This window comes from Entamoeba invadens (assembly GCF_000330505.1).
Source record: "Entamoeba invadens IP1 unplaced genomic scaffold scaff_1105074726711, whole genome shotgun sequence".
In the NCBI taxonomy this organism is placed as follows: Eukaryota; Evosea; order Mastigamoebida; family Endamoebidae; genus Entamoeba; species Entamoeba invadens.
This window is the reverse complement of record NW_004443648.1, coordinates 635,461-653,861: the sequence shown is the minus strand read 5'-3', so window position 1 is coordinate 653,861 and position 18,401 is coordinate 635,461. Positions and strand designations below refer to the sequence as shown.

The window sequence follows — 18,401 nt, the reverse complement described above, 5'->3', positions numbered from 1 at the left end:
ATAGATATAGTATACTTATAATTGTAGATATATTATATTATAAATATACAATTAATACTAATTATATTAGATACAATAATGTAATTATAAAAGATATAACTCAAAAATTATAATATATATAATATATAATTATTATATCATAGAATAGTAAAATTAATAACTCAAAAAGTATAATCTGTGAAGTATGAGTAAAACACAACTACAAACTAAACCACACGAAATCGAAATAGAATACTTGAAAAAAAAAATAGAAGAGAGATATTCACCACTTATCAACAACGACACGGACAAAACTAATGTACTGTTTAGACTTCAATCAAATTCAAATATGAATCTCTCCTTCGACGTCTTAAAACTTTGCATTGAAAATGGTGTTTTAATAGACGAGACATCTCCATCGGTCATTGCTGAGGACAGAAAATATAACGCCTTAAAAACAGCCGTAGAAAATTTGAAAGAAGAAAAGGTCGTAACGTCGTACAACGAAATTCAAGATTTAATCAAACAAAGCAACGTAGTTTTAAAAAAATATCGTAAAGAACTCAAAGATATTAAACAGCCAGTTCAATCCGACTCCAAGATAGTAGCAACGCTTGTTGAAAAATATTTAAAATAGTAATTATAAATTATAGTATATTTGTGTTGTTGTATGGTTTAATAATAGGTTTTTAATGGTTTAAAAAACCAAAATAAATAATTGAAAGGGTAATAATTAAATCATTAACATAATAATAATTAATTATACTTCTATTTTATAATATAAAAAATAGTCAAAAAAAATTTAATTCTTCTTTTTCAATGAAGTTTTCATTTTAGTTAAATTATAATTATAATATAACAAATAAACCACTAATACTTTTGATTGTTTTTAAAAAAATTGTTGGTGATAAAAAATGATTGAAATGTGTTTTGTTATATTTATCTTAAATTACAAATTCTAATAAAATCATTAAAAAACAACCTAAATAAAAACTGTTTTTTTGGGTCGCATGAAATTTGCAAAAATGGAAACTTCAAAAATCGCGTTGAAGTTTTCAAAAGAACAATTTTTACAAAAAATATTTTTTTGCGAAACAACCAATCAAATTGATCTTTTCATTGAAGTTTTCATTTATAAAAAAATACAAAACGATTTCTTCTGCTTCTTTTATAACATTTGCAAAGATTTTGAAACTATTAAAGAATTTTCAATCGAGATAAAACACATCAATACATCACATGGATAGCAACAGTAGCAATGGTACAAAATCAACTGATCCTGCACGTTTGAAAGAGCGAAAGTACAATTCGGTTGTGAATGAGACTATTCGAGAGATGGTTTACATCTCTGTCTTAAATTACTTAGGCTTTTCTTTTCTCTTTGTAAAACCAAAGAAATTCATTATAAGAAAGACTCTTCCTTTTCTTCATATAGACAAGTGCTACGATTACTTTGGAAATGTCGTTTTTTCTTATGAGCAATTGAGAAATGAAGCTTTGGAACTGAAAATTGGTACCGAGAAAAAAGATGGTGAAAGACGTATAACACAGTACATCAAAAACAGGACTATCAACTCCCTTATAGAAACAATCCAGTCCCACCAGTTCATCATCACGTCAGAAGTAAAATCATCAAAAGCAATCACTGTAAACACCACAACTCCTTTAGCAAAGAAATTGGATTTGATTATAATGTTCGATGGCGCAAATCATTACTCCCTCAACTCACTCTCACACGAGACTTTTGACTTCATGGAAGGAATTTATATGGAGATCTTTCAACAGGCCATCAAACTTGATTTGTACCTTTCACCTTCACTCATCCAACTCAACTCAATTTTAACAAACACACCAAACAGCCAACAACAAAACAACACGCAATTGCAAACACAAGTCCAGCCAGAACTTTTACAACAACAGAATTATTCCTTTAATCTCCCGTTCTAATAAAAAACTATAAGAGAACAATAGAAATTCACTTCTAATTTATTTGTCAATGTTCGTCACTTGTTTATTGTTTTCATGATTTTATAAACTATCAGAACTATTATTATTATAAAGAAATGAAATCTGTTGTAAATTCGAGAGTTCCAAAAGAAATAATTAGAAGAATAAACGAACAATCAAATCAAGCGAGTGGGCTGTATATCCCAGCACCTTGAAGCAAGTTTCTTCGTGTAAACTTGACGGACATGACGGGTGTGTCTTTTGTGTTATACTGTTTCAGCAAATAATTCTCAGCACTATTCATTGAGAGCTTGTGCTTACTCTCAGTCTCGTGGAGAGCTTGTTGGACATTCCAGACACTGATGTAATTCTCGTTACAACACGTCACGAGAACAATGCTGTTTGTTATTTAATTGAACGAATGTATTTGAATTAAAAGAACACAAACTCGTCTTCCCTCTCCTTTGATACTGAATTGGAAAAGCACATTGACGTGATCGCAGAGTCAGACGTTTTGAGCATTTTTATTTTCTTTGCTGGTTCTCCGTATTTGATATCCCAGATGAAAACAGAACCTTTCTGATCTGCAGACGCTAAATACCTTCCACTAGAACTTATTGCTAATGTGGTGACTGGTGCATCATGCCCGCTCAAGTCTGCCAATTTTCTTCCCTTTCCCACATCCCAGATTTTCACCGTTTTATCAGAAGACCCAGTGATCACCATCAAAGCGTCGGGTGTAAATATTGAGCAGTTGACATCCTCAGTGTGACCACCATCACCCCCAAATATTCTAACACTTTTACACTGTTTTGACGTCCACAATCTCGCTGTTTTATCGTATGAAGATGAGATCATATAGTATTCCAATGGGCAGTATTGTACGTCCCAAATTGGTCCGTCGTGTTCCGAAAACGCCATGATGCACGACGGATAATCGACTGACCACAACCGCACGGATGAATCTTCCGACCCTGACACAATCCACTTGAAGTCTGGGGAAATGCTTGTACAAAACACTGGTGCGCTGTGGCCGATTAACTTCTCTGTTGGGTTCATTCCGTTGATCACTTTTGTGTTTTTCATATTGAATAATCGAATGGACGAGTCCGAACACCCGACAGAAATGATGTGTCCGTCGTCACACCAATCCACGCAGTTCACCAAGTTCTGTGAATTGAAAAATGTGTAAAAACACGTTGTAGGTAAATTGTCCTCGTCAACAACAATTCGAACGGATTCATCTTCGTTGATGCGGTCCTGTGTGTAGTGACTATATTTAAAGTACGTATATTCGGACGGTTTCTGTATTATATTATCCACCCCAATCATTTTTCTTTTAAAGTTTCTCACTTTTTGGTTTTTCTTCCTTATTTTTTCCCTTTAAATGTTCTTTCTTTCCTCCAAACTAACAAGATTAAATAAATATTGTTTGTTCACTATAATTAAACCATAATAAAAAATGATGTAAAACTATTCTAATTTAAAGCTATAATTTATAATTCTACAAACCAAAACTATTCTTATTAATTATAAATAAACTATAAATAGTAACTGAGTCGAAGAAACAATTGTTTAGAGATCATCGAATTTAATATCGTCAAGTTCATCGTCTCCTTTGTGTTTCATAGTGATCTTTGTTTCGGTCTTTTGTTGTACTTGGTCGAGAAGTGAGATAAGACCACCTTCATTAATTTGTCCTGTCATTTGTCCTTGTTGCGCCATCATCATAATCATGTCCTCAACTTGTCTTGCTTTCTCTGGTTTCACTAACCTCACACTCGAAACTTGTTTTTAGTTATTTGAGTATGAAAATAGTAAATAAGTAGGATAAGACAAACGTCTTTCTTTAGCACCTGAGTCCAAACAAGCCTCGAGGATTTGTTGCCTCTTTTCTTCTTGTTCTCTTCATATTAATTCTTGTTTTATTTGTTGCAAATTTGGAAATTTTGAAAGTGCAAAATGTGCTTGTGTAAATATATCACAAACCTCATTTGTTGTTCTTTGTATTGTTGCATCTGCGCTCTGTTCATTTTGGGGTTTCTAAGATGGTCAAGATCTTTTTATTTCTTCAATCATTTGTCAAATTTATGTTTTTTTCGTTCCCAATTATCATATCACTTTATTATATGTATTAATATCATTATAGTTAAAGTATGGTACATTTAATAAGTACTAAAACTACCCAATAAATCAATCGCACTTCATCAATTTCCACAAAAACTCGAGTCCTTTCAACCTCAAAATGTCTAAAACGCTCTCCTCTTTCTCACACTTTTCACAAGCAAATCTGGTGAATAACGACTTGTCGCTTTTGCCCTCCCATATTTTATTGCAGTACTTGGACCCTTGGTCCTCATCTTCTACAACCCATTTCATTCTTTTGGTGCAAAATCCTTCATATTTCACAATCGACTTTTTGGACCCCTCCGCCACTATTAGCAACTTTTCGTTAAACATAAATGCGAAGCCCGTCACACACAATTCCTTCGCTACTTGCCAAAGTTTTGTGAACTTCTGCCCATCAGTTTTGTCGACTTTAAAAACGTTCAACAAAAGTCCCTCTTCTCGCTCTTTCATCATCTTCTCCCATTCTTTCTTCTTCCTCTCGCTCTTTGTTAATTTTCGGTCGTTGTTATCCTTCTCGTGTTTCTCTCTTCGTTGGTCCATCGCCTCTTTTACTCTTCTCTCGACCTCCGATGGGTTCGTCACTATCTCTTCTGGGAATATCTTCGCCATATTCGAGAACTTCAATTTATCTGGTGGAGCCTGTCTCAGTCCCATCAGAATCTCATCGCGTTCCTTTTCATGTTCTTCTTCTCTTCTCAGCTTTCTCATTTTCTTCATCTCCTGCTTCGTCAAAATTGTCTTCACTTGGATGTCTCCAGATGTGACAATCTGCGACGTGGCAGGATGCTCAACGCTCCGATTAATCTGAGCCGCCAAAACTTTTGAATCTTTTCCTTCCAACACTTTCTCAATCTCACTATTGTCAATCTCGGGATATGATGTGTGAGGTGTTGACGTTTTGTCGGATATAAAAGGCGCGTCCCACCACTCAATATCACCAGTAAACGGTGCGATACCCTCAATTTGACTCGTCTCGTCGCCCTTCAAAACACCTTTGAAAATTAATTGTCGTTTAATTCGAGCGGCTTTTAACTCCTCTTCCTTCTCAGCCAAGGACTTAATGTCAAAGTCCAAAGCCGCCTTCCGTTTTATCGGTTTGATTGCGCCACCTCCAGATAAAAATGCCTTGAGGGCCTCATTCGGTTTCGTTACTTTTTTTTCTGCTTCTTTCTCTATTTTTGTTGTAATTGTTTCCGAAAGGACTTTGCGTTTTGCAAGTCGCGCTTTGAGTTCTGCAATTCGTGCTGATTTGTCGGCCATATGTTATTATCAGTATTTTTTTATTTGGAATAAAAAACCACTTATTTATATCTAAATTACCTAAGATTATTTTACTCAAATATATTATGACATGAATATTAAAAAACCACTATTAATTTTCTCAAAAGAGTATATAATGAAAAAAAATTATTGTTGTTTAGGTATTGTGGTGTTAATAAAAGTGAACAGATCGTTGAGTGAGTATGACATAGTAGTAAACGATGTGATTGTTTTATACTTTGCCATATCGGTCACAACGTCCTCCATTTTGTGTTGGCAATTAATCAACGACTGATTTTCGTCAGAGATGACACTTTTCAAATAGAAGTTTTGTTGTATTTGCACGCGATTTGCTTTGTCCACTATTTGCCACAACTTTGCCTGCTCATCCGCAACAACGGAGGTCATATCACAAAACTTTTTTGATGTTTTTTCGATTGTTTCTGATGTTGAAGAGATCAGTCGGTCTTGTATAACTGCTTGTTTCATTTTATGAATGAATTATGAGATTCGGGTACCCAAATCTCATAATTCAAAAAAAGAAAAATAAAAAAATCTCAGAATCACATCACAACTCATTTTGGAATATTTAAGACAAGTTTTTAAGGAAAAAGAACATTTGGTAAGAGAAAAAACAGAACAAATCGAGGTTTATTTTTTCTTACGAGAAGCCTTCTTCATCTCCTTGCGCTTATAGTCCTTGAGGGAGTGGCACATTCTCCACTTCTTCTTAATCTCCTTTCTTTGCTTTCTTGGAGCCTTGGTCTTCTTTTCCATGCCAGCCTTAATGAGGACGTACTTCGCTGAGTATCTCTTCATCGAGGTCAAAGTGTCATAGATCATCGCGAATCCGGTCGTTTTTCCTCCTCCGAACTTGGACATGAAGCCGGACAAAACGATAGTTTGTGGGTCCTTGACTTTGAAAACCTTAGCAACCATCTCTCTGATTTGTTGGGACTTTGGCTGAACAACTCCGGGGTGATAGACATCGACAATAACCTGCTTTCTGTTCAAAAGCGGGTTAACCAGCAAATTCCTGGTTCTTATGGTGACCTCTGCTTTCTGCGCCATGGTGACAATCAAGTTCAGTCTTACCCTACTTTATACTCAGGTTTCTCTTTGCTTTCTAGCTTTTTTATTCTTTCTTTTATTATCATTTTACTATTCACACTTTTAATAACATTTGAATAACATTTTTGTGGTCAAAAATTATTATTGATGCGGGTTATTTTATCATTTATCTCATTTAATCAATCCCAAGATTGTTAATTGATTAGATGAGATATTTGTGAGAATAAAGAAATAGATAATAGGGAAAGTTGATAGAAAAAAACATACTAAAAGTGTATGGTTAAGATAACTTAGAAAAAACCATAACACCAGCCATAGGAACTCCAAAAGAACCCTACCAGTTGACGATGCATCACTTCAGCTCAATCAAAGACGTCGAGGCACACGAGTTCATCAAGGCATATGCTGATCACTTGAAGAAGGGAGGCAAATTGGAAATCCCAGAGTGGGTCGATTTGGTCAAGACCGGCGTCACCAAGGAACTTGCCCCATTGAACCCAGACTGGATGTACATCAGAGCTGCTGCCATCGCCAGACAGGTCTACTTGAACCAGGGACTTGGAATCACCGACATCTGCAGAATTTATGGAGGACAGAAGGGTGGACATTTGACCCCAACCAAGCGTACAAACGGCTCTCAAAAGGTCAACAGATACATCCTCAACCAACTCACCAAGATGGGCATCATCGAAAAGATTGCCAAGGGAAGAGCTGCTACCAAGGAAGGAAGAAAAGACATCGACAAGATCGCCTACCAAGTCTACAAAGAGCACGAGGCTAAAGTGACTCCAATGATCCTCATGCCGTTGAATTAATTAATCCGTTTTGTGGCTCTTTCGTTAGCGTTGTTTTCTTCATTTAGGTTTTTTGTAGACAGTAGTATAGTTTTATAATAATTTATATATAATTGTTTATTATTTTCCATAAGGGTCAATTCCTCGTTAAATTATTTTCTTTCTCTCTTTTTTTTATAGAAAATAAAACTATAATTTATAGTAATAAACACCAATATGGTAAAACAATCACTTCAGTGCAGTTCTTTGTGAATAGAAGTACGCAATTGGATCAGAGTAAAAAACGTGTTTCGTCCCGTCTGCCTTTTCAAACGCGCTCTGACACTCTCCGAATATTTTTAGTTGGTCCTTTCTGTGAATTTCAAAGCTTGTCATTGAACTATAACTTTATAGTAAAAATGCCATTTTGAAATAAGAAAACAAACCAAAGTCTGCAAGAGTTGTACACCGCTCTTTGTAACGATCCCCTTCCTCTTTTTGTATATACCACTGTTGACTGAGCCAAACATGATGTACGAATTGTCCATCACATCGATGTCAGCGACACTGAAAAATCCACGAGTCCGAGAGAAGTAATCACTAATTTCTCCTTTAATTTTAAGCATATTAGCCTTTTGAAATGGGCCGACATAAAACACGTCTGTCTCTCCCTTTGAAACGTCCGACTTGATTTTTTCGAATGCTTCTTTGTTGTCGTTCTCGTTCTTTTCAATGGAAGAAATTGTGTCCTTGTCTTTGGTTTCTTGTTGGGTGTCAATTAGTTGCTGGTTCAACTTCCCTTGTTTTTGAAGAATAGTAATTAGTGTGCTCAACATTTTGCGGTGTGAATCAAAAGTGTCAGAAAAGTTCTTTGTTGGTTTCTTTGTGTTCTTCATTATGAATATTTTCTTAGATGCACGTTTTGTTCAAGTCACCATATTTTTATTTCAGTTCACATCATTCATATAACTTATTCTTTAAATATGAACGAATTGCGTTTTTTGAATTTCAGTAGTATAGAATGTCAAATACTAGTTCAATTAATAAAACAATAGTTATTCTTCTGGTTTTAAATTAGTTGATTTAATGGGTATATTCTCGGGTTTTTGCACGTTGAGGATTTCATCGACATATTGAGTTAATTGCTCGAGAGTGTTGTGTTGCCTTTCAATGACTTCTTGTCTTTGAAGTAGCATATTTGACACTTTAGTTTCCAGTAAGACTTCTTCCATAAAGTTTTGCATGACTTAATGAATCTTAGTGTTAATCATTTCTTCTTAATCAAGAAATCAGTCAATTGAAATCTAAAACTTTTTTTCATCACTTTCTTAGTCTTTTAATTATTTTATATTATATTAAATACTATAAAAGAATTCTATCCATTTGTTATAGAATAATTTATTATATAATATATATAATATAATATATAATATATAATATATATTATATATTATATTATGTATTATTTCATAATATATAATATATAATAAATAAAAAGTAACTATACGAGAACATTGTCTTAATACCCAAACATCTTTTTCATTCTCTCGAAATACATAATTCTCCATCCACCTTCAGTTCGCTCTAAGTCGTGATGTTCAACACCAGTTTGAATGAGATGGAGTTCAGTCTCTTCTTCAGACTCATCACCCTCTTCCAATGTGATGATTACCGTTGAGTACTTTTCTTTTGGCCATGTGTTAAACCTCCACAAATACTCTATCTTTTTGTTCTTGTCAAGTTCTTTTACCTTCCCAGACACGGCGCCACCAAATAACACAAACTCTTCACCAACAACGGCTTTGTATTGGACTGGTGATTGCATCAACGCAGTCAATCTCTCGGGGTCATTCAAACACTCATAAATGATTCTTGGTGGAACAAGAAAATGTTCAGTGATGTCGACTGTTGTTGCCATTCTTATTTTTATTAGTTCATTGCAACTTCTTATTTAGTCTTTTTTCCTCGCGTATCCATTTTTTAAAAGAGTTCAGTTGCTTCCTGTAATTCAGTCTTTTCATCTCTATTTTTTGGGGCTCAAGTGGAAAATTTTCAAATTTTGAATCTTCAAGTCATTTGAAAGTATTTTTTTTTCGTATGTGCCACGTATTTTTGATGTGGTAAAACAAAGAAATAACTCGACGCTATTTGGTGATGATCGCCCAATTTCGTAAATGGGACAACGACACGCGGATCACCATAGCGCAAGTGTATATAGTCTATACAATCACATTTATAATTTCAATTATCGACTTAGGGACTTTATACCCACAATTTAACGTTATGTGGGTATTTATCGTCTATATCTTACTACTTTTATTGTCTCTTATATGTCACTATAAGTGTGTCGTCACTTCAAATGCCGTGCCAGAGTATATCAAAATGGATATGACTACATACAAACCGTGCGATAAATGCGGATTTGGTAAACCAGAAAGAACACACCACTGCTCGAAGTGTAAAGAGTGTGTTCTATGTATGGACCACCATTGTTTGTATATCGCTAATTGTGTCGGCTTTAACAACAAAAAGTACTTCATTCTTTTATTGCTTTATAACACTTTGATGAGCTCTTTTGTGGTCTTCATAAACAGCCCATTAGCAGTGTACGCTTTTTTATATCCAGAAGTTGGCCCAATGTATGACAAAGTATTTCGTTTCTTTGATTTAATACATTTCGGTGCTGCTCTCTATTCTTTTGTTCTCGTCTTTCAAACGGCTCCTTATATGTTAAGTGCCGTATTCTGTAACTTAACTACAATCGATTTAATAGTTTGTTTCTATCATTTCATTAGTTTCTCATTAAATTTCTATTGAGAAATTGGAGAATCTCCTTGATTCTACATTTTTTCATTCCACATTTGTTATTATTATTTATTAAAACCATTTATTATAATTAATAATTATATTATTATTATATTACTACCTATACTTTAGTTAATTATTAATTAAGTAACAGATTAAAGGAAGTTCGGGACTACTCAGTTCACACCAATCACAAATCCGTAATAAATACGACTTGGGAGTGAAAAAGAATATCACTCAGATTTTTGGAAACGATGGCGTTCTTGCATTCTTCCCAACAAAACCAAAAGGCCTCACTTCCGATGGAATCACCTTCGAGCACAACACTGTTTATAGTCACTCACTTGATGAGCAGTACAACGAATATTACGAGGATTACTAACTTTATTCCTTTTATATTTTACTATTCATTTATAGTTTTTTACCATTGAAAATAACCATCCAGAAAGAACGCTAGAAACAATGATTTAATGGTTAAAGAAGCAACGCACTTCATTACTCCTTTCTCAAGAAGTCTTGAAAAATGATTTCGATGACCTCATCGATCTCTTTGAATTGTGGGCGTTTCATTGGGTTCATGTCCCAGCATTTTGTGATCAATTGTTTAATAGTCGAGTTAAATGTGTCTGGTAGAAGTAATCTCTTCCCTGTAGTAACAAAGTCTGCGATATCCCAATTATGTTGGAACAAGGAGCTGTCTGAATATGGGACTTTCTTCGACAAGATTTCAAGTGCGGTGATTGCAAACGAGAACACATCAATAGGGGTGCCATAGTCCAAATTTGATATCATTTCTAAACTATTAATATTATAACTATTAAACTATACTTATTACTTGAATGTAAACTATAAAACATAACAAACCTGGTGCCATATACATTGGAGTGCCAACAGCTTGTGACCCTTGTGAACTTTGTGTGTTTTGTTTTGAATTTTCCTTAATGCTCACTACACTTTGTGAAGTCCCAAAATCAGAGATCTTCGCTGCAAATTGGACCTTTGGACTGAACGAGAAGAGAAGTAAATTGTCCGGCTTCAAATCGCGATGTAAAATCCCGTTCGCGTGCAAAAATCGCATCCCTTTCGCACAATCACTCAAACACTTCATCCCTAACAGTTCAGTAAATTCCGGCTTCAGATATGCACTTTTAACACTCCCAAATGGGGCAAATTCCATAACCATTAACGTGTGACCAGGTACATCACTACTTCCAATAAATTGCACAATGTACTCATTCCGAATCGATGAATATGTGCTCACCTCTTGTTCATATTGAATCCGCTCGTCCGGCGTTAACACATTTCGACTCTCTTTGATAGCTACAACTTGCCCTCTGTAATTGCCTTTAAACACGCCACCAAACCCACCCTCACCAACTAAAGTCTCGGACTTCACTTCAACATAATCAATATAAGGAGACACTACACTCTCTAATTTAATAGGTATGCGCGCATAGATCTCTTCATCTTCTGTATTTCCTTGGCCACACGATACTACTGTCAGATACTCTTCAGTGTGACATGTACAATTCATTACAATCTCAACTTCTATCGATACACCATACCCCCTATCGAGGACACCAACACCATGTTTAACAACACATCTAAATCGATAAGTCTCGGGCGGTTCAACGCGATACTTCAATTTCTTTTTCGAGCGATTGGATATGACAATTTTGTCACACAGCTTTTTACCGACAGGGACAGGCCCTTTCTCACTCCCAAATTTAAGTTCCTCAACACTAAATTTGAATGGAAAGTTTTCATTGTACATGAACTCCATTTCAGTCCCATTTAATTTGTACGTCTTCGCTTTGTCTTCCGTTTTCCTCATTTTGTATTTCCATACAATGATCGCAACTATGATGGAAATGACTAAGATCAGCAATAAGACTCCAACTACAACGCCAAGACCAATACCCAAATTCATCTTTTTCAAGTCTTTTTTACACACCAACTGTTCTTCATCATAATTGTACCCAATTCCGCAATTACACTCCCGTTCATTACAATTGTTCACTATGGCTTGCGAATCAAATATCATGTCTTCCCACGTAGTGCCGTACCCCCCTACATACACTCGCCGTTCATTCACAGAAACAGAATACCCCATTTCCATCCCACTTTCTCTCCCTTCTTTCACCTCCAAAAGTTCAAACCGCGGAGTAAGATCTGTTAATTTGTGATCAAAGTAGATTAAAATTCGTCCTCTGTTATTGTCATATCTGTACGCACCAACAACAAATAGAGAACCATAGGTAGCCATGTTATTTGAATACTGTGGATTTGGTTGGCTATTAGAATAGTAAAATGGGACAATCAAGTAGTTCTCCTGAGTATAGTCATCAGCGTAATCAAATACAATGATTTGGTCTCTGTCGCTCACTGCTACATAAAACGTGTTGTGTATGTTCCCACAAAGTGGATCGTATTCAAGCGTTAGAGAAGTGTTAGAGTATTTCTTCAAAGATATACTCTTTGTAATTTTGGCTTGGCCGTCTTTGTCGATATTAATAATGTTTAGTAGAGTCATGGTCTTGATAGCAACTGTTAAATCACCAGCTGCTATGTATTCCCCACACGCAGTATCATTTACTTGTGTCTTCTTCCCAAAGGAACTTCCACTATAAATGGTAAGAAGTCCATTTTTACACACCAAAATATATTCAGTGTCCTTCACCTCAGCATAGTCTTTCTTTTGAAACGCAAGAGGACTATTTTCATCCGCAAAGTTGTTTATCGTTTTGTATATAATTCCCATTTGGGCCTCGACAAGTGATAGGTTTCGTTGGGAGAGAACCATAACTACTTCTCGTATACAATACGTCTCTGCTCGTAATGTATCTGTTTCACTCTTTATAATGTCTGTCGTTCGGTTCAATTTATCTCCGAGTGTTGTAGATAGTCTGAATGCAGTTTCTATATATCAGTTGTTTGTTAATATTAAACTATAAATAATAATACCCAAAAGAAGAAGTTAATAAAGTTAAGTATTCGTTTGTTGACTTTTGGTACAAGAAAAGTATATAAAGAAGTCCAATAATTTAAATTGAAAAACTATTAAAAAGTTAAAACAAACCATTTAAATCAGAGAGATAAAGAACATACCTCATAGAAGTAATTTCATTGTGGTGTGTTTTGAAGAAAAATGTTTTGTTGCCGTACGTTTGAGTCAGACAAGCCAAGAGTAACAATATCATAAATTATTTAGTTTCTTTTCTTTTCTATTTATAGTTTTCTTAATTTCTTTTTTTTTAGTTTCTATCTAGTATATATTACTATTTTTTTGGAATTATTTTAAAGTGGTTTGTTTTATTATTATGATTGTTATATTATACTATACAATAATACAAGTCATCGTAAATCAAAAAAAGAATAATACATAATAGTTACAATATGGTATTAATATAACAATGAATTATAATTATTTTCGTCAAAAAAAACGAGGTGGAGAGTAATTTTTTTATTCTTTTGATTTTAATGGAAAAACAAATTATAGAACAATATTGTAAGGAATAGTTAAAAAAATAAATACTTATCTACAGAATTATTCATATTCAAATGGTTAAAAAGATGACAAAAAAATTGAATGAAAAGACTTACTCGACTTTTTCACCCCAACATGGGCTAAATTGGGTCAAAAATTGTCCTTTAAACTTCAACCCACACTCGGGGTGAAATACAGTGCCACATTGTTTGCAACGCTTACCTTTTCTGCAAGGCATATTACATACACAACAGATCGTAGTCATCATTCCAGACGATTTAAAATCAATGAAATCGTGTTGGCAGCACATGGAATCTGCAAGTCTGACTTCAGTGGTTGTTGCAACGACCGTTTGAATTTGACCATTACGTTGCACAAAAGCGACGCCGATCATCTTGTCTCCCTCTTTTCGTTCATACTCCAATTTCCTTGAGAAATTGTTGTTAAATACGTACACGTCCTTTTCGCCAATCGCTCCGATTAGTCCAGGTAAACAGACCAATTTCCAAACGGGGTGTTCCAAACTTATAGTATTGATCACATTCAATGTGTTGAACTCCATCACACAAATCTCATTTGGCATATTCTTGTTGATAGCAAACACCTTGTCGTTCAAGACAGAAAACGCCAGAACAGTAGTGTTCGGATTTGACGCAGCACAAAGTCCTCTTTTATACAGTGCAAGATGTCCCATGTTATCAACAAAGAGATACATCCGTTCATAACTTCTCTCCACATAATAGACATTCCCAAATGGTCTGAAAGACACAGAGTCGATGTAATTAAAGCATCCATCTACTATCTCACACACTCCTCCATCGTAGTCAATTAACACAATTCCATTATCACTCTCACCAACAGCAGACACATTACTCATCGGATATTCCATTTCAGTCGTTCCATACAGAATGACACTGGTGCTGTTGACTAAACAGAAGCCACTGCTTGTTTGTGAACCCATCCTCACATCTCTTTCGTACAACTTTGTTGACTCAAAGTTGTGTGTTGAGATCAAATTGACTTCTCCGCTATTCCCTGTCGAACGAACTACTATTAACCCATTCTGTGAAATTCCAAAATCAATGATCCCATCAACACTCGCAATTGTCTTTTGTTCGGTTACACCAAAAATGGACAACAATGGATTCATTCTGAATTCGTGTCGCTTGCGCCGTCTTTCCATTCGGGTTTCCGGCTTTTCTCCATTCAGTCGACTGTCAAGTTTACTCTGGAAATTACCAAAGCTGAATCCAAATGGACTTTTTGCCTCTTGTTGTTGCGCAGGAATTTGTTGTTGTGGGAACAAGTTCACTTGAGCTGATTTTTCTATTTGTCCCATTTTCATCAACTCGCCAAAAGTCATTGGGGTTTTGTTTTGTGGCATTGTTGTTTCCTTCTTTTCTTTATTCTCTTCGAGTTTTGTGTCTATTTTCTTTCCAAAGTCGGGCATTTTGATTCGTGCCAACTTACTCTCTTCCTTTTTCACACTTTCACTCTTCTTTTCTTCACACTTTTCTTCACTTGTTGGAAGTGCCTTTTCATTCATCTTTACGACCGGAAGCGCATATTGTTTTCCTTCTTCTTTCCCTTTCTTTAACAGATTCTGTTTCATTAACATCGCCGCAGAAGACAATCCCCCTCCGTCCATCCCTTTCGTGGCTTTGATGATTTCATTCTTACTAGTTATCACCTTTTTGACTCGTTCGTTTTGTTCGACTAATGCCCTCTCGCGATTTTTAAGCTCGTCGACCGCCTTCTTTAACTTCTCAATTTCATCGTCTTTCATTTTAACTTGCATCCCAGTCAACCCAAGTTCTTTGGTTAACTCCTCGTTCTTGCGAAGCGCGTCTTGCGCACTTTGTTTTGACTTCTCGATCTCCTCCCCAGTCTTCGCAACTTCAATTTTGGAAGATGTGACTTGCCTTTGCAATTCTTCAATTTTCTTCGTCATGATTTGTATCTTTAGCATCGCGTCGTCTCGTGCAGCATCAAGACTCTCTTTTACAGCGACTCCTTCTATTTTGCCATTCTTCACTGTAATTTCAAGAGCAGCCAACATTGACATGTTTGGGGTAATCATCGTCTTTGTCGCAGTTTCCAAGTTATGTAATTCCGAAAGGGTCTTATTATGTTCCTTTTGTTCGTTCTCGTAGTTTTCCGTCATTTCAACGTATTTATTTGCGTAGTTCGTGAAATTCTCTTTGAGTTCTTTTATTAAAGCAGCAGAAGAAGTCAGACTTTGTTTGTATTGTTGTTCTTTGAGTAGTAATTGTTTCACTGTTTGTTGCGTGTCTTCTATCTTTTTAGTGAGTCCGTCCTTCAACTCTTGTGTACTTACAATATGTTCATGAAGTGCACTTTTATAAATCGTCACCAACTCACTGTCTTCATAGTCCAACTCATCAAAATTGGGATCAAGTAATATGTCCAACCCACTTTTTTTCTCCGACTCACTTTCTTCAGAGTCGCTTATCTCAGAGTCAGTCAACTCAGAGTCTTCTTTTGAGTTCGTTGAGTTTTCTAAATCTTCACTTTCTTTCGTTTCTTGAACTTCTTTTTCGTCTTTCTTATCTTCGTTCTCTGGTTGTTTCACCTCTTCAACTGTCTTTTCTTTCTCACTCATCCTTTGAAATTGTTATCAAGTTTTTCGTTATTTCAAGTTTTTGAATCCGATTGCTTTCATATTTACTATAACTAAATCAGTCAGAACTATACCATAATCATCATTTATTTCTTCCAAACTGAAATAATAATATTTATAAATAATTCTTATTAGTTAATATAGTTATTAATTGCATTGGTCATTTTTTCTTACAATTCTTTTTATGAATATCGAATTTAACTTTAGTTTCGATGTTCTATTATTGTTATTATAAATATTATTTTTATAATTGTGATTTATTTAGAAATTAGTAATTTTTCAAATTATAATAATTACTAATAAGTTTATTACAATGAACTAACAAAAAATCAATCACATTGACATAACCAATTCCTTATTCAGGATCAATAACAAAGCTGAAGTTGATGTCCATCTCATGTTCGATTTCGGGGTTAAGTCTCCTGAGTAAAAACCTACTCTGTTTGTTGTCAATTTCGTCAATGGCTGAAAGGAAGTGGTTATAAAACGCTTTGTAGTTGTCCAACTCCAAATCGACTCTGTTCTCCATCTCTTCCACAGTATTATTGAACTTCTCCGCCCTCTCTCTGTCCACCCGATTCATCCCTTTTCGCCTATCAATTTCAATCGAAACGTTAGTGATGAAATAGTCCAACTTCTCTATTGCTGTGAATATGAAATTGATAATCGATGTCGTGATCACTGAAATCGTGGGTGAACTAATAAACAAAACTCGAGCTATTTCATCAACATACGCACCATGTATGGAGCTCAAAGCATACAAGTCATTCGCTGTTTTCCACGCCTCTTCAAAGTGGTCGTAACACTCTTGCATGTGCACATACATGTACTCTTCGAGTGACTCCACAAACCTCGCACACTCCACAAACTTAATTCTGAACCGATGCAAAAACACGGGAATCCCATCAATGAGTGCGGAAGATACAAAAAACGGAAACATCCTTTTAAACACTTTGTTGATCGAAATCCTCAGACACTTCACTCTCCACAGAAACTTGAATATATCGTTGTATGTCTCAACTTGCTTCTGTGATATGATCAGTCCCAATGGCTTTGGTAATTTGTATGAAATCGTCACATCAAATTGTATGTTCTTCACACCGCCTTCTTCTGCTCTGCAACACAGTCGGTCCGTAAAGCAATTAGTCAGATTTAAAGCCGATCTAAAATACGACGTCAAATCCGCTTGTGTCATTGTTCCACATGTCAGTGTTTGATTTATCGAATCAATCAAATTTGTTGCAAAATCTCCTCTAAACAGAAGCATGTATTGTTTAATCAAGAACGTATGTTCAAGTGGGGTGTACTTTTCTTGTAACAATTCCACTGTCTTCTTATGAGTTTTGTTGTTCAGCTGATTCACAAAAATTTGGAAATTGTTATTCTCCGTTTGATCGAGACAAAATAAATTTTTGTTGCTCTCCATTTCATCGGTCAAATCATTTACGTCACACCCGATGTCCTGCAGAAATATGACAGCTTCTCCGATAAATTTAATCCCACTCGCTATCTGACACAAAAAGGACGGCACTAAGTTGTTTTGAATATGTGTTGTTTCTAGCAGCGCTGGTGTTGTTTTAATAGTTAAAAAGAAGTCGTGGTGAGGGTCAGTGAATTGTCCTCTGACCACCCAGTCGTAAATCATCTGATAAAGCGGCACAGACGCTTCCTCTAGCATTCTCTTTGCGATAGAATTCCGCATTTTATGTGGTGAGCGAGTTTCTCGGTGTAAATACGACAACAACTCTCCTCCTTTCAACGTGCAGCTTTTCCTCACTATTTCGTCCAAATTGGATATACAGTCTTGGCAGTACAACCCATGTTTGTACATTTGAAGTATTGTGACTAATTCCGATTGGTGTAGACTCGCGTCTATCTCAGCGACGTATGAAAAGTACTCTCTCAATATTGTTTCTGCTGTTGCGTACACAGCTCTTTGAACAAAACTTTCTGGCGTGTACGTTGCCTTAAACAAAATAAACTCTTTCAGTCGTGTTGAGACTGTTTCTAGTATTGGAATTACATCCGAAGAAAAAGGTGGGAATTTGTTGTTGTCGCGCACGTATAAAGGGTCGACACCCTGAAGCAAAAAGATTAAGTCTTGTACTGTGTCCACTTCTCCAACCAATATTGGTTCGTTGACAACTTCTTCTGCTATTTCAGAGCGTTGAAAAGCAGAGGAGAGTTTCGCCGTGTCTTCGAAGTCTCTTGAACTACCTTCGTCCATCTTCATTTTTTGAGTTTTTTTTTTCACTTTTTTGTTTTTTCCAAAAATAAAACTGAGTTATTATCAGATATAGTTAATATA

At 35.5% G+C, this 18,401-nt stretch overlaps 14 protein-coding genes across 14 annotated transcripts; 4 read left to right on the top strand and 10 right to left on the bottom strand.

Annotated features, from left to right (window-relative positions):
- Positions 1–184: 184 nt before the first annotated feature.
- EIN_056950 (hypothetical protein) lies at positions 185–616 on the top strand (the record flags this gene model as incomplete). The annotated part of the gene is made up of 1 exon (XM_004260033.1): positions 185–616. One exon carries the CDS (start codon positions 185–187, stop codon positions 614–616), a length of 432 nt encoding a protein of 143 aa, XP_004260081.1.
- Positions 617–1,218: 602 nt separating this feature from the next.
- EIN_056940 (hypothetical protein) lies at positions 1,219–1,926 on the top strand (the record flags this gene model as incomplete). The annotated part of the gene is made up of 1 exon (XM_004260032.1): positions 1,219–1,926. The coding sequence occupies one exon, from the start codon at positions 1,219–1,221 to the stop codon at positions 1,924–1,926; it is 708 nt and encodes a 235-aa protein (XP_004260080.1).
- A 181-nt stretch (positions 1,927–2,107) lies between these two features.
- On the bottom strand, positions 2,108–3,258 carry EIN_056930 (transcription initiation factor TFIID subunit, putative; the record flags this gene model as incomplete). The annotated part of the gene is made up of 2 exons (XM_004260031.1): positions 2,108–2,324; positions 2,375–3,258. 2 exons carry the CDS (start codon positions 3,256–3,258, stop codon positions 2,108–2,110), a joined length of 1,101 nt encoding a protein of 366 aa, XP_004260079.1.
- A 243-nt stretch (positions 3,259–3,501) lies between these two features.
- EIN_056920 (programmed cell death protein, putative) lies at positions 3,502–3,959 on the bottom strand (the record flags this gene model as incomplete). Its single annotated transcript, XM_004260030.1, has 3 exons — positions 3,502–3,713; positions 3,768–3,832; positions 3,916–3,959. 3 exons carry the CDS (start codon positions 3,957–3,959, stop codon positions 3,502–3,504), a joined length of 321 nt encoding a protein of 106 aa, XP_004260078.1.
- Positions 3,960–4,119: 160 nt separating this feature from the next.
- EIN_056910 (U4/U6 small nuclear ribonucleoprotein Prp3, putative) lies at positions 4,120–5,316 on the bottom strand (the record flags this gene model as incomplete). Its single annotated transcript, XM_004260029.1, has 1 exon — positions 4,120–5,316. One exon carries the CDS (start codon positions 5,314–5,316, stop codon positions 4,120–4,122), a length of 1,197 nt encoding a protein of 398 aa, XP_004260077.1.
- Positions 5,317–5,463: 147 nt separating this feature from the next.
- On the bottom strand, positions 5,464–5,805 carry EIN_056900 (hypothetical protein; the record flags this gene model as incomplete). The annotated part of the gene is made up of 1 exon (XM_004260028.1): positions 5,464–5,805. The coding sequence occupies one exon, from the start codon at positions 5,803–5,805 to the stop codon at positions 5,464–5,466; it is 342 nt and encodes a 113-aa protein (XP_004260076.1).
- A 162-nt stretch (positions 5,806–5,967) lies between these two features.
- Positions 5,968–6,387, bottom strand: EIN_056890 (40S ribosomal protein S24-1, putative; the record flags this gene model as incomplete). Its single annotated transcript, XM_004260027.1, has 1 exon — positions 5,968–6,387. The coding sequence occupies one exon, from the start codon at positions 6,385–6,387 to the stop codon at positions 5,968–5,970; it is 420 nt and encodes a 139-aa protein (XP_004260075.1).
- A 347-nt stretch (positions 6,388–6,734) lies between these two features.
- EIN_056880 (40S ribosomal protein S19, putative) lies at positions 6,735–7,202 on the top strand (the record flags this gene model as incomplete). Its single annotated transcript, XM_004260026.1, has 1 exon — positions 6,735–7,202. One exon carries the CDS (start codon positions 6,735–6,737, stop codon positions 7,200–7,202), a length of 468 nt encoding a protein of 155 aa, XP_004260074.1.
- Positions 7,203–7,409: 207 nt separating this feature from the next.
- On the bottom strand, positions 7,410–8,056 carry EIN_056870 (hypothetical protein; the record flags this gene model as incomplete). Its single annotated transcript, XM_004260025.1, has 2 exons — positions 7,410–7,529; positions 7,607–8,056. 2 exons carry the CDS (start codon positions 8,054–8,056, stop codon positions 7,410–7,412), a joined length of 570 nt encoding a protein of 189 aa, XP_004260073.1.
- A 623-nt stretch (positions 8,057–8,679) lies between these two features.
- On the bottom strand, positions 8,680–9,078 carry EIN_056860 (hypothetical protein; the record flags this gene model as incomplete). Its single annotated transcript, XM_004260024.1, has 1 exon — positions 8,680–9,078. The coding sequence occupies one exon, from the start codon at positions 9,076–9,078 to the stop codon at positions 8,680–8,682; it is 399 nt and encodes a 132-aa protein (XP_004260072.1).
- A 236-nt stretch (positions 9,079–9,314) lies between these two features.
- On the top strand, positions 9,315–10,347 carry EIN_056850 (palmitoyltransferase PFA3, putative; the record flags this gene model as incomplete). The annotated part of the gene is made up of 2 exons (XM_004260023.1): positions 9,315–9,932; positions 10,120–10,347. 2 exons carry the CDS (start codon positions 9,315–9,317, stop codon positions 10,345–10,347), a joined length of 846 nt encoding a protein of 281 aa, XP_004260071.1.
- A 113-nt stretch (positions 10,348–10,460) lies between these two features.
- EIN_056840 (serine-threonine protein kinase, putative) lies at positions 10,461–13,165 on the bottom strand (the record flags this gene model as incomplete). The annotated part of the gene is made up of 3 exons (XM_004260022.1): positions 10,461–10,759; positions 10,830–12,884; positions 13,045–13,165. The coding sequence occupies 3 exons, from the start codon at positions 13,163–13,165 to the stop codon at positions 10,461–10,463; spliced, it is 2,475 nt and encodes an 824-aa protein (XP_004260070.1).
- Positions 13,166–13,564: 399 nt separating this feature from the next.
- Positions 13,565–16,075, bottom strand: EIN_056830 (myosin heavy chain, clone, putative; the record flags this gene model as incomplete). The annotated part of the gene is made up of 1 exon (XM_004260021.1): positions 13,565–16,075. One exon carries the CDS (start codon positions 16,073–16,075, stop codon positions 13,565–13,567), a length of 2,511 nt encoding a protein of 836 aa, XP_004260069.1.
- Positions 16,076–16,448: 373 nt separating this feature from the next.
- On the bottom strand, positions 16,449–18,326 carry EIN_056820 (gamma-tubulin complex component, putative; the record flags this gene model as incomplete). Its single annotated transcript, XM_004260020.1, has 1 exon — positions 16,449–18,326. One exon carries the CDS (start codon positions 18,324–18,326, stop codon positions 16,449–16,451), a length of 1,878 nt encoding a protein of 625 aa, XP_004260068.1.
- Between the last annotated feature and the right edge of the window lie 75 nt (positions 18,327–18,401).